The sequence below is a fragment of the Cariama cristata genome, unplaced genomic scaffold (assembly GCF_000690535.1).
Source record: "Cariama cristata isolate BGI_N322 unplaced genomic scaffold, ASM69053v1 scaffold4364, whole genome shotgun sequence".
Lineage (NCBI taxonomy): Eukaryota > Metazoa > Chordata > Aves > Cariamiformes > Cariamidae > Cariama > Cariama cristata.
Genome location: NW_009614516.1, coordinates 949 through 22246, shown reverse-complemented (window position 1 = coordinate 22246; position 21298 = coordinate 949). Strand labels below are relative to the sequence as shown.

The following is a 21298-nucleotide window of genomic DNA, read 5'->3' as shown; positions in this document are numbered from 1 at the left end:
AATTTTCCTGGTAAGGACTGAGGGGAGTAGCATAGGAAATACTGACATAGCTCTATTGCCTCTAAGGAAAACTGTTCAGGTCGTGTATTAAGTTAGCTTCGAGTAATTTTGTTAGTGGTGGTCTGTAGAACTTGCCCAGACGTGCTTGAGAATCTAATCTGCCTGAATGTATTTAGGAATTACCAATTTGGAATTACCAACTTCCATGTTAGTGAGGCAGGAAAAAATGCTGGAGGTATTAGATCCTTTCTGATGGATCCAAGAGGATTGTCTGGATGGTACTGTTTTGTCATTCTGTGGCTATGTTCTGTTAAGTGTAATAATGTGGGTTTTTTTTTTATTTTTAGCTATCATTTTAGTCACCACTTGATTATAGATCAGTTTTATTTCTGGGTAGGTTGTTTTTATTAATGGATTTTGTTTAAACTTAAAAATTTTCTGTCATACATGAACTTAATATCCAGATATGTACTTACCTTTGGAACTGAGTGAAGTAACAAAAATTGCTTTGCAAGTGGAAAAATAGATGCAGCTAGCATTCAGTAGGATGTAGTAGGATTCAGGCCATGATATTTATGTTAATTTATGAAGTATTTTATTAAATATTGGTGCATTATTTTAGCTTTATCCTGCTTTTGAGTGCAATAGTACACCATCTATATATATCTCTTATGTTGAAGATTAATAGTAAGATAGAAATGACTAGTCTTATGCAGCATGACTGTTCCTTAGTTTCCAAAATAGATTGGAATGGTTGTATTTTTTGCAATAATGGTGTTAATGTCTGTTTTCATTTTTTAAATACTATTTTATTATGTACAAAAAGCTTGCCAGTTTTTCTCCAATTCAGTTGGTTAGTCTTAAAATACGGCTTCTCATTGCAAACCTTGTATCTACTGGATCTTGAGCATACTTACTTATCTCACCAACTTTATTTCTTTTATTTTCCTTTTTTAGGATGTAGATATGATGGATCAAAATGGAATGACACCTTTAATGTGGGCAGCTTACAGAACACATAGGTAATATCACACTGCAGTGTTGACTTTCTCTTGATGTTAACTAAGCGGTATATAGTAGTGACTGGCTTTGATTTTTTTATTTTTTTAAGAAAACTTTGGGTTTTGTTTTTTTTTGTTTTGTTTGTTTGTTTTTTTAACTAGTCAATGTGTTTTCCACAGTTGCCACTTTATCTTTCTTCATTTATGATTGTTGTGAGTTAACCCCAATAGGCAGCTCAGCCTCACTTGGCCACTTGCTCACTCCTGCTCAGCATGATGGGGAGAAGAATCGGAAGGGTAAAAGTGAGAAAACTTGTGGGCTGAGATAAAGATAGTTAAATAGATAAAGCAAAAGGTGCATGCCCAAGCAGAGGAAAACAAGGAATTTATCCACTACTTCCCATGGGCAGGCAGGTGTTCAGCCATCTCCAGGAAAACAAGACTCCAACGGTTACTTGGGAAGACAGATGCCGTGACTCCGAACGTCCCCCCTTCCTCCTTCTTTCCCCCAGCTTTATGTGCTAAGCACAACACCAAATGTCTGGAATTTCCCTTGGGTCATTGGGGTCAGCTGTCTCAGCTGTGCCCCCTCCCAACTCCTTGTGCACCCCCAGCCTGCTGGCTGGTGGGGTGGGGTGAGGAGCAGAAAAGGCCTTGGCTCTGGGTGAGCCCTGCTCAGCAATGGCTAGAGCTTCCCTGTGTTATCAGCACCATTTTGGTCATAAATCCAAAACAGCAGCACAATCAGAGCTAGTGTGAAGAACATTAACTTGATCCTGGCCAAAACCAGTACAATAACCTATTCAGGAGAGAGGATATTATGCAGAAGTACTCACTAATATGAGCTTTTAGTTTACAAAGTAAATCTTCCTGCGGAAATGACTGGAAAAAGTTGGTGTACAATAACACTTCTCCAAAGAGCAAATCTGTCTGAATTAGGCCCTTCCCAGCAGGAATTCTATCTCCATCGATTATTGAGAGAAACATAGGCTAGCTTTTATGAATACCTACCGTTACCAACATTATCATCCTATTTTATTTTCATCTTTTGGAATGTGAAGTGGAAATATAACATGTTTTGAACTTTGGTTGTTATCTGCAAAGTATATAATCGTGCATGCTTTTACAAATCTGTTAATACTGTTAGGTTTTGGTAAATGTGAAAACAGAATTGTATAACAAGTGTATTTCATGACATCCCAGAACAAGCTGTCTTACTGAGCTCCTTTAAAAGTCAACAGAATCGTGGTTGCTCTTTGGTGGGAAGGGAATTTGAACCATTCATAATCATCAGCAAAAAATGTAACTTTGCTGTTACATAGTATACCTGATCAATATTTTTTATAGAAACTGAACTCATTAACAATAAGTTGCTATGTATTTGAGTTCATATTCTGTAGATCTAACAAGAATTTTCTTTTCTAGTGTGGATCCCACCCGGTTACTGCTTACGTTTAATGTTTCTGTTAATCTTGGAGACAAATATCACAAAAACACAGCATTGCACTGGGCTGTGCTAGCAGGAAATACTACAGTTATTAGTCTTCTGTTAGAAGCTGGAGCTAATGTTGATGCTCAAAATATAAAGGTAAACACTTGGTCTGTTTTTATTGTTAGTGGTTTGAGGCAGAAATAACAGAGGCTATGATAAATCTCAAGAATAGATTATTATTGTGGATATGGTGGGATCATGAAGATGGAACAAAAGCCATGCCACTGATGTTTAATTTGGGAGTCAGTTTTTCCTAACAGTGATGCATGACCACTAAATCTGCACCTTCAGAAGTACTCATGTAAATAATTTACCCATGGTTATGTGCAAATATATGGGAGTGGGGTGTGCAGTTAGACTGCATGTGTGAAGACCCATGCACTTGAATGCAAAATTGGAAATCTGACTGAGTATCTTCTAGTGAAATACTGGAGGGACTGTCTCTCTGTTGGAGTGAGATGCAAGACATCTCTGTCCTCTTCCAGAAAGATGACAAATGCTCTGTTATGTCTCCCGGTGGCAGTAAGGAAGTTGGAGGCTTAAAAATAGTAGTAGGAGTAAAATAAGAAAATGGGCTCTTTTTTGCATCAGAACTTTAAGTTGCCTGTTTACTCTACCAGAACTTGTTAATGATGAAGCTAGGTTCAGCACTAACAGAGCCCATCCCTAGCATATGTTAGACCAGCAAGCAGCTGTTAGAATTTATGCCATAGACTTGGAGTCTATAAGAGCTTCTCCGTCAGTGGAAGGTGTGCCTATTGAACGTGGTTTTGTCCATTGCCTCCAGACTATTCTGTATATTGAATTAGATGCACTTCACCACTCAAGCTGTTTCTTCTGTGGTGTCAGAGGAGAATTCACTTTTAGAAAAAGAATTCTCTACTCAATTTCACTTCAAATATTTGTATTTTCCACTTAATGAGTGTTACAGATGGAGTGGTTACACTGGAAAATACAGCTGTAAATCTACATTTATAAAATATTAAATACTTAATGAAGTTTATTTGACTTTTCACCATTTTCCCTACTGATTAAGGTGGCCAGGGCCTATTTTGCTTGGCCACAAGTGATAGAAATATGCTAAAAAAAAAAATTAAATATATATATATACACACACACCCCCCCCTGTTTTCTTGAACAGCATGGAACAGTCTTTTGGAGGGTGCAGTTAAATTTGTTAGTAGCTTTCTAGGTCCTGCATCCACTTTAGAGTATCAGAAATGCTGATGATCATGAATAAAAACTCGTGAGAAAAATCACATGGCTTTTCACATGTTTAAAACAAATCAACTAGCCTCTTGCATGTATTGATGTAACTATATAATAATTATTCTTAGTCTGTAAGGTCAGTTGTGTGGATGAATTATGCTTCTAGTCTCACTTCTTGTAAACTGTTGAAAAGCTTTTTTTCTATGCTACCTAATGGTACGAATTAAGGTATTTTTGTGGAAGAAATCAGTGTGTCATACCTTGCTTCCTTTGGCAAACTGATTAATGTGGTTAGAGTTTTAAAGTCCTCACCTTGTCTACATTTTGGGGCTCTTATGATATTCGTAATAAAAACTCGTATGTTTGGCCAAATGAAAGAGTATCTGCTAGCCTGAAGCAGTTCATGATCTCTCCTTCTTTATTGACAGACAGCAGCAGTCAGTAGAAAAATAGATTTTTGAACCTGCTGGATCATGATATCTTTTCAGTCATGCCAGAAGACATGTGCCTCGTTTCTATAACCACTGCCTGCCTTCTGCAGTGGAGTCTAGGTTTCTTGCAAGCCTTCCCAGGTTTCTAGGATCTTTAGAGGGTCAAAATCATTCTAGCAGTGGCTGTTTTGCCAGCCTGCCAGTGGCTTTGTAACAGATACTGATTTGGGTGATAGTAAACGTATGGGAAACATAAGAATTTGGTTGATTTTTGTAGGTATATAAAAGCTCAGTTTTGTGCTTCTCCTTTGACTATTCAGCAAAAAAGTTTTCTTTGAGTCAAAAACCGGTTGTTAAGGTCTGGCTTATGTTTCCCCTGAAATAAAAGGAATCATGAAAGGCTCCTTTCTGACACAGTCACTTCTAGATTTCTGCAGCACTATCTAGTGAAGTCCTTTTCTCAGACAGCCCATGGAATTGACCAAGAATGGTGGTAAGACAGCTAAGGTTAAAGAAATACATTGGCTGAAAGCCCTTTATCTTTTTCAAATTATGAAGTGGCTGAAATATTAGGTGTGAGCTTTGACCTTGTTGTTATCAGCTCTACGCGGTCCGTGTTAGAAAGGCACATGCTGCTGGCTGCCTAGGTTTGGAACAAATTGGAACCGGTCTCCGTAAGGTGCTCTTTTGACTTTGCAAAACAGTTTGAGAAGTCTATGAACAGTAGCAGTCTTACTCTAGAATAAAGCTTGATACAAGCAGTGGGTTTGTCCTGTTTGTATTGTTTATCCTCTCTGTATTATGCTGTACAAGAAAATAATACTTTTGGTGGTAAGATACTTTCTTTTTCCTTTTTGGGACCTGGATTACAGTTGGAGTTGGAAGTTGCTTTTCAGTAGTCAGAGTGGGTTTTTTTGTTTGGTTGATTTTTTGTTAGGGAAATTATCTTGCCACACCAGTAGATAAATTGGGCAGATGAGAACAGGATTTCACAGGGAGTCAGCTTATCACTGGGGATCAGGGGGAAACCTGTAAATTTTATTTAAATATAAGCAGAAGCACCTTTTTTAATAAGGAGTGACAGAGACCTAAAAGAGCTTTTATGGTTTAAGGAAGATTTTTTTTTTTAATTTGTTAATGAATCATCAAATGGAATTTAGTTGTAATTTCTTGATTATGCAGTGTATCTGTAGGCTTGTCCATGGAAGCCTACATGTAAAGTTCCCTATGGTAATTACTCTTCAGATTATTCTTTCTATCTAAACACTTTAAATATATACTATTGAAGCCTTACTGTTTGCTGGCAAACTTAAGTGTGTTACTAGATTAAGTTCCCCGATTTTTTTTCTTTTCTTTCTAAGCAAGTCAGCCATCCACCACCCCTGTAATAGAAGGAAAATATTAAAATGGCCAGATGACGAGAAGCATAGTCAAAGACTTCTTTAAAGCTCCCTCAATCTTTTTATCTAGGCAGTTCCTAGGTGTCTCATGGCCCTCTAGTGGAAGGGATGCTCAGCTGGACCCCAAGACAACTTCAGGATTTACTTGGGAGATCAACTCCCAGAGGGGATTGCTTGTCGACAGGTAATCTTTACAGTCTGGATATATAAGGTGATATTAAAACAACAGCATCTCTGGAGCTTTCCAGATGTTAGCAATTCAAGGTGCTATTAAATTTGTGATGAACCAGGCACCACAGTTTGATTTTCAGGCATTTCTGTGGAGGATGGAGTTAACTTAAATCTGTTTCTTAAACATCTGGCTAAATAACTTTGAAGCCAAGTTAAGTCAAAAGGTTATTCTTTTTTAACTGATTTTGTTAGTTAAACTTCTTGCACAGAAGGGAGTGCAAGATCCTATTAAGTAGCAAAAAGCTTCACCTCATAATCTGTAGTCTGTGCTATTTACTCTCCTTTTAGGGATTTGGAGCAAGATTTCAAAGGCAAAAATGACAGTTAAGTACTCAATTCCCATTGTTTTTCTATGGGATATAGGTAGCTAACTGTACTTTTTAATCTTTGAAATCTCTTCTGTCTGTAGTAATTATTGCCCTTTCTGGGTAATTTCAGTTTCTGGTACCTGTCTCACTTTTTTTTTAGGAGGGGGCCGAGCGATGGAGGATTCAGCCATTTTTCAAGCCTCCATGAATGGTTTGTTTAGGAGGGGAGTTAACTCCAGTAGAAGAGAGGAGGAGTCAAATGCAAAACTGAAGCTGGAGGTACCTGCAATTGGTTGTCTCTTGCCTCCTCTATAACTTTAGACCCAGTCAATAACTTTCATTTAGCTCTCTTCCTAAATGTTTAAAAAGCAATAAAATCAAATCCATTTGATAGGCACTTTTGGCCCCTGTATCTCTTTCTGTGTCTCTCTCTTGCTTTGTCTGTCAGTCCTCTCTGAAAGTAGGGAAGGAGAAAGCATGGCCCGGCCCTGGCTTAGCACCCAAAAGATGTCAAGCACAAGCTAAGCACAAAAGCTCAAGAGTTTTGGAATAAGCTGGACGTGAGCAATCAGTTTATTCTTTCCTGTCTTCTTCCTAGGACCTCAGTAACCAAGATGAATATAAGAAAATTAAGCTTGTGGAAAAAATTCCTCATAGAAACATTCCTTGATATTAGTAACTGCACTCTGCCAAAAAGGCAGAGAATTAACTGAGAAGTCAGGATTTAGACTGGGAGAGTTTCCATGATCCAGTGGGTCACGAGTTCTTATTCTTTGCTTGATTTCTGCTGCCTGTCAATAGCTGAGGGGGAAGCACAGTCTCTCATTTACAACCTAGTAGACTGTGTGTGGAACAGTGAAATGTAGATGTGTTATGCCAAAGGCAACAATTATTGCTATGTCAGGACATACATATTGTCAGGATCACACATTTAATATTCTACTTGTCCACGCATGCATAGTTATGAGAGAGTGAAAAAGACCAGAAGGAATGAATGATGTTTGGTGTCAAGTAAGCTGCAGAGCAAAAAGTATGCCAGAATGTAGCTTAAACTGATTTAAAATGTATTATTTTTACCTGCCAGTCTTCTGTTTCAAAAGTGCTCTAAATGCATTTTATTTTTAAATTGGATGTTTCCCACTTTTATTCCTCTGGCAGGGAGAATCACCACTTGATCTCGCAAAACAGAGGAAAAACGTTTGGATGATCAATCACCTACAGGAAGCAAGACAGGCAAAGGGATATGACAGTCCGTCCTTTCTGAGAAAACTAAAAGCTGATAAGGTAAGAAGTAGTATAACACGTAAATCGATATTACTGCTGCTGTTGGTTTGGGTGCATGTGTGTTTGTTTAAGGTAAGCGGTTTCCTCACATTTCAGTTTTAGGAAACCTCTTTGTGTTCTGACAAGAGTAATTCCAAAAGAAGACAAAAAAAAAAAGCTTTATTCAAGACTGTATTCAAGCCTCCACACAGTTATGTCTAGTTTTTGTGCCAACTAAATGTTAGGAGAGTACCAAGTAATCTGGTATTGTTGGGGATCGCCAAAATTTCACAAAGCTGACTCTCAGGTATCTAAGGAAAAAAGTATTTTAGATATCGTGAACTCTGATCTCCCCTCTAATTATGTAGTGTTTGTGTTGAATGAAAGAAGCAGGCAATCTTGGCAGTATGATGTAATACATGAATCTCTAATGTGGAGGCTTTTTCCTTCTCAGGTTAGTATTTAATACTGCAGATAGGAGGAGGCAAGAAATGAGGGTATGAAGGGTAACATGCTGCTCTGGCATGAAGAACTGTCTACCTGCCTGTAGTTTGAGAACTTATATAGAGTTAGTATTTTCTTACCAACCAGAGTGTTGTGCTGGATATTAAATATTGCTATCATTGATTTGTTACAACTTCTTTATTTAAAGATACATTGCATCTTGATGATTAAAGCACTGGCTACAGCCTGTGCTTTAACCCTATGGTAATATAATAATGCGGTGATTATTGACTTTAAGTGATCTGTGCATTGCGTTGTATGTATATGTGCATTGTGACTGTGCTTTGAATATCTGGAAAGAGTTTAGTGCCTTCATCGGGAATTGTACCCACATAGTATAAGACAAAAAAGGTTCTATCTTTCTTCATGGACACTTCAGTATGACTTTATCCATTACTTACGTAACTGTAGTCTTTAAAGTTCACCGAGATTACCATGTGCTGTGTGGTAGTTTATACACTTTGGCAGATTCTTGAAAAAGAGCTACTGTTACCTTTACTCTGCATTAACAGCAAAGTCTCTAGAAGATAGTTCTTCTAAAATAAACAAGTAAATAAAAGTACTGATTTGGATTTTAGGAAGTTTTTTCCCTTGCACATTCCTTGGAGATGTATAAATAGAGGAAATGAGAAAAATTTATGAGGATTCCTCCCCCTAAAACTTCCTGAAAATTTATTTAAGTTTTTGTGACTGTCCTATTTGTTATAGAATGTTATTATACAATCTGTTCCTGAAAATAGAGTTATTTACTGATATTTGTTTCTATATAGGAATTCCGTCAGAAGGTGATGCTGGGAACTCCTTTCCTAGTTATTTGGCTGGTTGGGTTTATAGCAGACCTAGACATTGATTCTTGGCTCATTAAAGGGCTGATGTATGGTGGCGTTTGGGCTATGGTGCAGTTTCTTTCAAAGTAAGTGTTTTACCAGGACACTGGCTGTTGAGTGTGCACACAAGAAGTGTTTTGCTGGCATCTTTATTGGATAAATAATCTTAAACCTCTGGGTTTTGTGTGTTTCTTCAACATGCAGCATGTAATTTTTTGTTGGAATTTTTTAATTATTGTTTCTGGGAAAGATCCTGTGTGACTTTAGCTCTTGTAATGTTCTGTCTTGCAAATAGCCATGGAATTACCTTGGGTGAATACCACTGAGCTAATAGAAGCTAACAGCAGAACAGAAGTTCAGTCATTATCCAGAGGAGGGTGCTGAATGTCTGTTCTACAAAGAGTTATGAACATGAATTTTGCAGAAAGCAGTCAAGGGGAAAGTTAGTAGAAAGAATAGAAAAAAAGATATGTGCAAGTGTGCTATTAGAACCGTTTTTTTCTTAGAATTTAAATACCCAAAGGCATCTAAAGAGATTTATAGAAAGAAATTAAGGCAGAGTCAGATTTTGTAGCTTCTCTTGTTGTGGAAAGGGGTGACTAAAGAAAAGGGCTGCTTTCTAAGAATGTTTTTAATTTGTTACCTGATCATAAAGAATTTTAGTTGTGTTTGTGATTACTTTAAGTATCTGTAAATGCACCTATGTATACACATGCACACACATACACATACAGGCATCCTCCAATGGATTGTCAAGATCTGTAGACTACTTCGTCTGCCCTTTGCTTTTTGTTATCATGTGTGGCATATATAGAACAACTTACTATGTCTTCATACTTAGAAGTTTTCAACTTTTCTGGCATTGCATGTCATGTTTATTAGAATCACTTGCTTCTCCTTCCTTTCTGTTTAAAGAGGAAAAGAAAATGTATCTGTTCCTTAAACCAAGTTCATAGAATTTTAGTGAATGTAGTACACTGGGAGAGAGATGGGGGATCATCGAGCTTTTGCCTCTGCCGGCTGTTGGAGATGATCTGTTCAGTATTTTTGTCATCTCTGAGGCTGTGCAATTTGCTGACCTCCTTCTACAAATAATTTGTTTGGCAATGCAAATCCTCAACCACACCTCCTGCAGGAAGCAAGGACAAGATTTCTTCAAGTTTCTCAAGACCTGTGTTTTGTCAAGTTTTATATTTTGGACCTACTTGACACATATTCAAGATTAACATTCTTACTTTCCCTTATCCTTTATACTTTTTGAAGGGTATTTCACAAAACCCAGGTTTGAATGAAACTTTTGCTGTTATTCTAGTAGTATTTCCTCTCCCTGTTGAATTTTAGCTAACCTGCTGAGCTGTGTTTTCCTCCCTACTCCTTTCACACACAAAAAACTGCACAGAAGTCACTGAAAGAAAGATTAATGCTGAGTAACTGCTGTGTGTCCAAATGCGTATTTGCTTATTACTTACCATCTTAGCTCATCTTCAAAAGACCTGAGAAACCTCCATTACAGAAGAGACAGTTACTGCGAGGGAGTAAACGGGTAAAATGGAAACTACCCAGTGCACACATTTGTCCATGGCAGCCCTGAAGGCACTACCAGGACAAAAAGCAAAATGAATCAGTCTAAGGATGTTTAGGCAGATGATGGAAGAAGTTTTATTTCAAGGAGTTTAGCAGTTTAGAGTGTGACTTTGTATGTGTTTAGCAATTTTTTTCTTGCATATGGACTTACGTAGTCACTGACCTGGTTTGTCTCAACTAAATTCAACTTTACTCAGAATTTTCTTTAAAATACAAGAGTATAAGAAGGTGGAAAAAATTCTGATGGCTTAATTTTTATGTTTTTTTTAGTTAAAGTAGCAGCATTCTATCTTAGAACTCAAAAAATCTAGTGATATGGGAAATGAATTAATCTGGGTTTTTTTCTGCCTTTCTACTGGCAACTGTAACAGAAACAGAAGATTCAGGAACCTGAAACATTTCAAGTATGTAGGCTGATAACAGCAAGATCTCTTAAGCTTTTTTCTTACTGAAGTAATTTTAACATGTAATTTACATTGTATGGATTTCCAAAATATTTTTAGCACTGAAATCTCATAAGTAAATGTAGTTTGCAACCAGTAGCCATGCTGTAGGCTAGGAATCTCACGGATTTCTAACTGCTTTCATAGTGTAGTTTTAGCATGAGTATTTACTAATTCTGCCTTTCTTGTCCAGTTCTTGACATTCACTTCAAAAGTGAATGTATAAATTTTAATTAAATAACTTTCAGTCATGACCCTTCATCTAGACAGGTTGAAAACAAGAATTTCTCATGAACTTTGAAGATAAAAGTGAGGAAAATGTTTTTATGACATATTTTGCAATATCCCGTATAGTACATATTTTAACAGGAAGTGTTTTTCTGAATTAGTAGTTCAGAATTTACATTTTATAGGTCGAAACTTATCATGTGACATTGCTCCTACTTTACAGGTCATTCTTTGATCACTCCATGCACAGTGCACTGCCTCTTGGAATATACTTGGCAACGAAATTCTGGATGTATGTGACGTGGTTCTTCTGGTTTTGGAATGATATCCTTTTTTGTGTACAGTAATAAGCAATATTTTTTCATGTTAGTAGTATAAGGCAATACCTAGATCTATCTACATATAAAAGTAAGTAATTCAAATTTTAAAATGGTTATCTCCATTAAACATTGCTTTCTTTATTGATGGCAATTATTTTATCGCTTTAAAAATGTGTGCGCTATTGCTTTGCTTCAGTAAGTGAAAGATTTTCCTCAAAATTGACTTACAGTAGTCTGCAAAATTTCCTGTGCTTTACCAGTTTCTTAAGTGGGGGAAGTGTAAGCAACCCTATAGAATATGCTCTGGCTGCGAGGTGGCAAGGTAAAATTGACTGCATTTTCAGACACTGCTTTTCTGAAAAGCAGTAGGTAATTTCATGGTATATATCAGTTCCAGTGGAATTAGTTTTATAGTTAGTTCTTCCTAAAGATTTTGCAAATTCCATTTCATACAAAATTTAGATACATTTGTTAAATGTATTTTCAATCTTTGAAGAAACATATATTAACAACATTAGATTATAGAGATTCAGCATATGCCGATCTTTTTATGTTTTTCACTGTCTGCCTAGATGTTAACTTTTTGTACTCACGGGGTAGAAATTGATTAAAGATTTCACTGAAGAATGTCAGTTATCCACCTTAAGGAAATAGATTCAAATTTCTAAACAACTTTCTTGGGTATTGTAATTATAATAACCAAGAAAACAAAATAGAGATTTAATGTTTTATTAAATGTTTAATACATTTCTTATAGTTGTAAATAGTTGAAATGAACTTAATATTTATGATGGATGTTAGCTTGGGTTTTCTAGAAGTTGGTTTTCTTTTCATCCTCAAAGGAATTACCATGAAATAGGATAATAGCAATGCATCCTTTTATCATCTTGTTAATATGTTCTCCAACCTTAGCTAAAGGAGCCTCACATTTTTGGGTTGAGAACAGAGATGAGACCTTGCTTTCATATTGCCTTTGGCTTCCATGCTGAACAGTGTTTGCAAAGGTGCTGCTGGGAATAATAGCAGTCCCATGTGACTGGAGATGACTGCTATTTCATGTTTAAAAAAACTGAAAATGAAAATTTAGTAGCTGTTAAGTAAAAAAAACCTAAAAATATTTAAATCAATGTTAGCATAAGTATTTCTTGAAATAGGTATTTAGTAATGCTGGTCCTACTACCAGTCTCTCTACCTGGCCTGATTTTCTGTGTTATTACTAAAATAAATTTACTAGTAACTGCAAAATAAGGAAAGTGAGTACAAAATGAATATGAAAAATGTTTTAAAGCGCAGTAGTTAAAAACGGAGATGTACTTTGCCAGTTTTTATGGAATAGAGTAGAACTGTCTAAATATGTCATGCCTCTAGGCTGAGGTTGCTTTTCTGTTCTTTTTGTCAAGAAAACTTGACTTTTGGCAAATGGTAAAATACAAGTTTCTGAGGCAATTATAGTAACTACACCATCTCACTTCTGAATCTCAGCTCTCCATACCTTGTAGGTTTTCTTTAGAAACTCAGTGTTTGCTAATGCTACTACATGTTTTGGGTTGCAAATGTTGAGCTACTGTGAGATGCTTTCTTGTGCTAACATAGCATCAGCTTGAACCAAATCCAAGAATGTGTGCAGCTTTGATTTAAAGTCCTTGACCATATTAAAGTGGCTGCACAACAAGCATAACTTAATGATGGCCTCTATCTTGATGTAGAAAGCTGTTCCTTCCTTAAGACTGGCAAATTGTGAGATTTTTATCCAGAAGCTCATATTTTCTTCATATTTGTACCAACTTGCTTAGATTTTTATTTCTGTTAGGCATTCTGATTTTTTGTCACAGAATAATGTTTGTTGCCCACTAGAAGTAGTAATTACGCTAATAAAGTCTGACCTCAGAATGTCAATAAAATACTGTACTGCTTCTGTAATTTAAGGTAGGTGCCTCAAAACCTTTGCAACAGTCTTTTGCACACAGTAGTAGTAGTCTAAAAACTTCAGTTACTAATTGCTTTCATTAGAGCTGACACAATTCTCTGACAACCAGTTTTAGAGACTTAGTGCTTGAGGCCATCTTCCTTTAATTGGTGATTTTTAATTGGAAGTCTTTGTAATAAGATTCCAAATTCATTATTCTTCTTCTGGAAAATTGCCCTGTAGCTTTATTGGAAAAAAGGAATTGCATGCCTGCTCTATTTTTATAGCATGAGGCACAGCATTATGGTTGGAGAAAGGACTCTTGTATTTTTACAGCTTTATATGATTACTTACAGCAGACCAGAATATTACTTTATACTCTGTAATGTTCAAGTGATAAAACCTGTCTGGGTAGTTTTCACAAATTCTGACAATCTTTTGCTCGGGAAAAAAGTTTCTAACCTTAAACAGCTTATCATGAATTGCCTTACTGGAACTTTATGTTATAAATAATATAAAGATCTTAATTGCTGCAAGTGTTACTTTCATATTCAGGTGTTTGGTGAGAATTTTCTTTTCCTGTAAATATGTTGAAGGTGTCGGGAAGATCATCTGGTGTTCTGGGTTTAATCCTAATGATACAGAAAAGGGCAGTTGAAACAATGTATCATAAAGAAAAAACAAACCCAGAGATTAGCAATGTGTTTTCTTGAATGTCAGGGTAGTCACATGAAGCATAAGTCTATACATTCTGAGGCTTAATGATGTGTCTTCTAAAAGACCAGTCCTGAAGGTAAATTCAGACAGTTTAGATGAATGTCGTGTACTGAATTTTTGTAAGTGTTTCCATTCTGTTGTATTTTTCTCAGCAGCTACTGAGTCTGGTATATTTGTTAAAATAGAAACCCTGTTCTTGCTGGGAATGAGGAAGTTATGATGTGTATTTGTGGATATATGAATCTGTGGGCCTGTGCTTCCCTGCCACTGTTTTGCTGGTGTTTTGCTGCTTCCCGTTAAGTGCATTTCACCCATAACGAAGGAGAGTTATGACTTGCTCTGTTCCTCTATTCTAATCTGCTGTTTGCAGAGTAGGAGGAAAATACCCTCCAAAATCCTCCACACTAAATCACTATATTTTAATTTAATTTTATTTTTAAAGGGGAGGGGGAGGATTTAAAAGGACGCTTTTAATAACGTGAGACTAGAATTTCATATTTCATTCTTCTTCATTAGCGTTTATAGGCACAACATTCTCTTGTGTCCTGTAAAAGTTCGGGGCACGTGTACCAAGTTCGTATCGCGGTTGTTCACACAGTCTTTTCAGTTCCAGCTGAACAAATAGTGCCTGTTATGTCAGAAGGTTCTTGTATTGCTCTGTTTTTCTAAGGTGTCAGGGTTTGCTGTAACCCAGAATATTCACAGGGTTGTTTTTTTTTTTTTGTTCTACCACTTCCATTTGGTGCAAATGGGAGTATGCATTTTTCATTAATTAAGCTTTTTTGGTGTAGCATACTACTTGCAATGCTGAGATAATGAGATGGTACAAGCCAATTTAAAATTACAAAAATAATTTATCACTGACTAATACTGTATTGATTATCTTATTTCAAATATACTTCATGTATTGATAGGTTTTAGGTGAAAGAAAACAAATACTGCACACTTTTTCAATTAGGGATAATTTTAAAGAGAATTCATGATGATATTCATGCTTTCACAAAGCTGTTACAGTAGCGTAGTGTTTTAAAAACTGTAACAAGCCAATTAGTACAGTTAAGCAGTTAAAAACAGAAAAAAAAAGTCGTATTACCAAAATTAGCTTCAGGAAAACAGCAAAAAGCCTTACATGCACAAAGAAGGAAGCCATCAGCCGTTTTTCTAGAGGAACCAAAGACCCAAAAAATCCAAACCCCAGGCCTAGCTATCCAGAACTTCTGTTCCCATGTCTAAATACTTTTTCTACGTTAAAAAAAAAAAGTAGTAATTCTGGGGTGGGGGATATGGCAGTGAATTAATTTTTTTGGCAAACTAAGATTTTTTTTTTTTATGTTAGGTAGAAGGTGGAGGTAGAGAGCTTTTGCAGAGCTTCAGTTGATGAAAAATGGATTTTGTCTAATAAATACCTAGTCAAATGAGGGTTCTTGTGTAGCTATCTGCTGTTGCCTGCCTGGACTCTTGGATCCAGCAGTACAGCTGTTGTGAATTGGCAGTTTCGTTAACCATGAACATCATTGTCTATTGATCTCTGACAGCTTACACTGCCTGCTGATTTTTCTCTTTAGGAGAAAAGGACTTTCTTGCTTGATTTGTAGTTAGTGGAAGGGAGCATCTTGGTATATAATGTGGATTTTGGCTTGGTTTCAGACTTTTGTATGACATGTAGCTGGGATAGCAGGAAGCTGCATGTCTTTGGGCCCTTTTAAATAGGCTGCAGTTCAGGATGAAAAATTAGCTCATCACATGTTTACCACACTCCTGGGCTTGTGGGGTGCTTGTTTGGTTTTAATTTTCTTTTTAATGAAATGTTCTTTTTGGTTCTTAGCGGTTTCCAGGAATAATTTTCAGCCTGTTGTTCTAATAATTAAAGGTTATTGATTAGGGCTAAAAGTAGGAAGTGTTTCATGGGTGTTTCTGCTTTGTCTCTCACAATGAAATCTGGGGAAACCCTCATAAAAGACAGCAAATTGGTGATAGGGCAAAAGGTGAATGCCTGCTATATCATACATTTTGCAGCCCTTAATAATATGGTAATTTATTTTTCCTTGCATAGTTGTACATGAGGATATTAGAACAAAACAAAGCAGTCTCTCTGGAGAACCAGTTCCTTACTCTATAGCTGATGCAAACCTACAAGGGTTTCTTGCGTATGGAGAGGTTTGAGAGATGTCTGTTGCTAAGATCTCTTTGGAAGTAAACTTCAGAGGGGAGTTCAACATATTTTCAGATACCTTTAGTGTGGCCATCCGTATCTTAGTTGTTTAAGCTCTCTTCATAGCCAGTGGAGAAAGAGAGCCATAGAAATAAATTGTCTTTCCCCCTATCTTCTTTTAACAGTCTAGACATGACGTATAGTAATTAGGAACAGGTGATATAATTTTTTCAATTGTACCTTTATTATGTGTAACAGAGGTCTGATTAAGGTATTTTTAATGAAAAAATGGTTTTCACTCTTGTGGCAAAACCCCTAGTGATACTTTTAATATTCTAAAGAAAATATAATCTCTCTCTAGCTATACAAATAAGTTGAACCAGCTTATTCTTTGCAGCAGGTAATTTTAGAATAAAAATAGGAAGAAATTATATTGTATAAATATTAAAGTCAAAGCTTTTCATCTGTAATGTATCAAATAGAACTGTGAGTGTTTAGGTTATAGTATAGCTGGCTTGCTGCCCTCCCCCCCCCCGTTATAAACTTGCTGGAAACAGCTTATTAGAGAAAAGATTAATTAGCCTTTAGTAAGTTAACACTAACATTCTGCTATATAAGGTACATGATTAAAATTTTACCTTAACTTACCAATATTCTTTATTAGAAATTCACAGCGAATTCCCACCCGCAACAAAAGGGAAAAAAAAGTTATTCGGGATACACTTCACATGAACAATGAGTCTTTGTTAGCATTTCAAAAGTCAGAGAGAGACCTGACTTGTATTTATTCATATCTCAGGGTTCTTTCACATCACAAGAGCACCATAGAAGGATTTGACATACTTACTGTTATTCTATAGAAATGCTGGTTTTTTCATTTAATATTTGCTTGTATCTGTACCATGTAGATCTGTTTATCAATGGTTTATGTTATTTTTCTTAATAGTGCTTAATGGCTTCAGTAAACATTTTTTCAAAGAATAGTCAAACAGAATAGAATATACTTGTAGATACATAGTAGAATATATTTGAGCATCTATTCTAACTTCAAAATCTGATTTTTTCAAAGCATGCAGAAAATGTTTTTTTGTTGTTATCTTTAAAGTGTTATATACAAGTTCAGTACAGATTGCCACGTAATGCTTGTTTTTAAGTCTTATATGCAGGGTTTTATAATGCAAACACACAATATATTGAACTTCAATTACAGTAGAAGTTCTAATTACTGCTGAAGTAGAGAGAGATATTCATCTAAGTTACTCAGAATATAGTGTAATTTGGGTGTGCGGTGATTTGTGCCTGAATAATAAGTGTCCTTTTTGCCTGGATAATGCTGTAGAGGCTTCTGCCACTGCCGCTTTGTCAAATACGGCATCTCCTTGCAGTTATGACTGAGAGCTGACAGGTATCTTTAGTCAGGTTGGTCAGCTCTTTTGTAGGTTTATCAGAGTAAATAATTTTCCACCTTTTGTGGAAGAGGCATGTCTGAAGTATTTGGTTTTTCAACATCATTGCTAAGAAATGTTTTAATTCTGTGAAGAAATGTGAAGTGTTGTAAGACTAGGCGTGTTATATGGCAAATCATTCAACACAGGAAGTATATTTTAAAACTAATCGTTATTTTCTGTCTTTATATGGTAATTGATTTTATAAACACTTCCAGAAAATACAAAATCCTGTGGGTTTGTAAGTATTAGATGTATTAGTATGTTAAAAATAACTTTCACTGATGTAAAATATGGGTATTGCCTTTTAATAGGGCCAGGTTTCAGACACTACCTTTCTTGGAGAGAAGTGGTGTTGAGACATGACTGCCATGCAAGAGTGGTTGTTGCAACGCAATTCCTTCTATGGCTAGAGGCCGTCCTTTCTGTGGTCGAACAGGAATGTCAAGCCACTGAAGACATAGGCAGTCAAATGTCTGTCTTACAAATGGAGCTCTGAAATGTTTATTGTGAAAACAGGAAATACTTTTAAGAAGATAAATTCCATGGAATTTAATTTATTTAAGAGGGAAAATAATTACAAAAACTGAACTGTCATTACTCATTCTTTAGAAGGATAAGTGCTTTAGAAATGCCTCATGGAGAACAGTATTTTAAAAAGCAGATTTTCAAGTTTGAGCAATAGAAAATACTGAGTACCAAGCTAGTTCTTAGAGCAGCGCTGAATTTTGTTAATTCAGAAGACAGTGACTCAAGGGCATTTGCAACAATTAAATTTATTTAAATTTTATTTCATAATCATCAGTGGGCATTTTCAAGAGAAAATTTGGGTTTAAACTTCATATTCCTTGACTTTAAACACATCTCAATTTTTTCTTTATACATCTTCCATTCCTCGCTAATAGCGTTGCACTTTTCTACAATTTTGGAAAATCCTGGAAATCTGATCCAGGAATCATCAAAGCCACGGAAGAACAGAAGAAAAAGGTAAAGCCATGAGATATGTGAAACTTGTTCTTCAGCAGCCTTCCACCAGTTGGTCAGAGTAGTTTGCTGTTCAGTACGTGAAATTTCAATAAATTATTGTGCAACCAAAGGTCTAAAATGTTGAAAAGTCTTGTCTTCCGTGTTTCTTTTTTTATATTTGGAATATATGTTCAAGTCTTATTTGTCATTTTGAGTAACAAAATAAAATCACAACTTAAATTTTCAAGAATAAAAGTTTAAAAAGCAATTGGGTGAAAATGAAAATGTGACGTTTCAGAGTTTTACCTTACTGAAACAAATAACCTGTTATGGGAAATGTGTTAGTTAATTTGATTTTATAAAAACTTTCCAGACTTTTAAGCACCTCTAACTTTCCTTATGTTTGTGTCTGAAAGTATTAAACTGACAAGTATTTTGAGGCTAAAACAACCTCCTGGCAATCTGGGGTGGGTTTTGGTGTTTTTGTTTTGGTATAAATATTAGAGAAAATATGGATAATCTAATGATATCTTTCTAAGACATTATAAAACTATTATTAGCATTTCTCATTTCTTTTAAGTGCATTGCTCTCAACAGCCAAACTAGGCATTGAATATGCCAAAATTATACAAGCAGCAGAAGCATTTTGTTTGTTTCATTTTGGTTAAGTTTCCTAGAAACTCACATCCCACCAAAAAAGTGAGTTTTGAGCTTCTACTTCACAATCATTTGTAAAAACACCTGTGTGGATCGACATCGAACCACTTGGAATTACGGCCTTATGTAGAAATGAAAATGCAATAGCCTTTAAATGGGTGGCTGTGATAGCTTAAGTGATTTTTGTATTCTCCAGTAGGTTATAACTGAGTTGTTAGTCAATGTGCAGATTTACTCTGCAAATTCCCTTTCTGTTATTGCAAATTTGCCAAAGTAAATTCCAGACTAAATTCTCTTCCTTCAACTGGACTAAATTAAATAGAATAGTCAGCAGCTGCACTTTGGTTTAGATTCAGTAAATTGCACAAATATGCAATTCGTTTGATCTACTTGCTGAAGTAAAGTGTCGTTACAAAAACCTTGCTGAACTGGATAGGAATTGTAAAATGCAACTTCTTCAGGCAGATGCAGATAGCTATGAGCATTTTGGATTTCTTACACTGCAGCTAACCAAAGTGTAAAATGATCTGTTATCAGGGGTATAAACCACTGTAGGACATGTGTCTTACCTTCATGTGGTGTAGTGCTTTCTCACATTTTCATAACTTGTCTCCAGATGTTTAATGTTGAGCTAGCCTTTAGCTTAGAAGTAAACAACCAAAAAAATTCTTTTAATTCCAGATGACCAAGTAAAGTATGTTTGAAAATGCATAGTAAGCAATAAATTCAGATGTTTATTCTTCTGAGATCATATGTGCTTTCTTCTGTGTTACAAAATAACCCAAGTCACTCTTAAAATAAGTAAATAAATAAATTTTTCCATTAGTTCAGAAGCATAGAAAATAGATCCAGGGTTTACAAAGCACAACAATGTGGCTCTAACTTGAGTGCTCCTGGGTCTCTATGTTACAAGCTCTGATAAGAGTTATATTTAAAACTGAGTTACCTGCTCTTGTTCAGTTCTGTTCTCCTGAGCTTTGGGATCTTGCTTGTGGACAGTACTGAACTCCAGTGTTGAGCATCACACCATGTACATTCCTTTATGCATCCTTTCGTTAGTCTGTAGTGTAGTGTATACTCACCGTGAAACCAGTGGAACTGTTTATGAAATTGTCCAAAATGTATTGTATGCAATTGTCCAAGGTATCAAAAGCCACACCAGCAGCATTGAAATCATGGTAGATACATCTCGTTGGGTTTTTTGCTTTCTGTTCATCTGGTTTATTTATAAAAGTTACTCTTATGAGGCAGGCCCTTTAATTTCTAGTCCTGTGGTGGGATATGTTAGAGCAGCGAGGGATGGCAGAGGGGGATGAGAAAGGGATGTAGAGTACTGAAGTTGGCAAGCTGTGAGAGGGTCATGGCTTGTGAATGGCAGTGGTTGGTTGGAGAGGGGATCTGAAGGGTTGCTGTGGGGGAGGCAACAGTACTGGGGCAATAGCAAATGGAAATACGAGTGAGGAGACAGACTGGTCCAACTTTCAGAGCTTAGAAGTGTTACAGAACCATAAAGATTTTTCCTCATTTACATGAGATCAGCGAAAGCATTAGGACACTGATTTACGCCTGGGCTGTTGGCTGTAGCTTTTACTGGTTACTTTGAGGGAAAATTTCTGTGAAAATTTTCCTAACCAGTTATGAAGTGTAGAATTTTGGAGGAAAACTGCGGCTTCAGTCAAGATACCCACCTTAGTGGTCATCATCTAATTAAGGAAATTATGTTTTATTATATTGCTATGATGAGAAAGTGGTTGTAAGGACTATTTTATTACTTCTGCCGTTAGAAGCCACCTTGGTGTGTACAATATACATGGTTTGAAAGGGACCAGTCGATTAATCTATTTGCCGTTTGGCTGTTTATGCTGAGCAAATTCCTTCTGGTTCAAAGGAGGCTATTCTGGCAAAAGAAGTTTTCAGGATATTTTCCGTGTGTTGCAAATGCCATTGAAGTCTCACATGGCATGATTTCAACTGCTGAATTTTAAAAATTGTTGGAAACCATTTAATGGAATAATAGGTTCCTTCTGTTCTAACAATGAAGTGAGTACTGAAGGAGTGTACAAAATAAAAGAGCTAGTGTGAAAGTATAGGCATGCTTTAACTGATACCTACTTCTGGGTATCACTTGACCCATGAGTATAGTATTATCTGTAAGAGGACGTTTGGTTTGCATCATTTCTTTTCTTTCTTGAAGTTTCAACATCAGAGGAAAGC

General features: G+C 36.1%; 1 protein-coding gene across 1 annotated transcript in view; it reads left to right on the top strand.

Annotated features, from left to right (window-relative positions):
- LOC104161121 (palmitoyltransferase ZDHHC17) overlaps nt 1-21298 on the top strand; it is a gene marked incomplete at its 3' end in the record, with an annotated part of 45134 nt that overhangs the window by 23325 nt on the left and 511 nt on the right. Inside the window, exons 5-10 of the mRNA XM_009699445.1 lie at nt 958-1022; nt 2427-2589; nt 7231-7356; nt 8610-8752; nt 11145-11245; nt 18324-18448. Of these exons, the coding sequence (XP_009697747.1) occupies nt 958-1022; nt 2427-2589; nt 7231-7356; nt 8610-8752; nt 11145-11245; nt 18324-18448 (723 nt within the window). The remainder of the gene's footprint in view (nt 1-957; nt 1023-2426; nt 2590-7230; nt 7357-8609; nt 8753-11144; nt 11246-18323; nt 18449-21298) is intronic.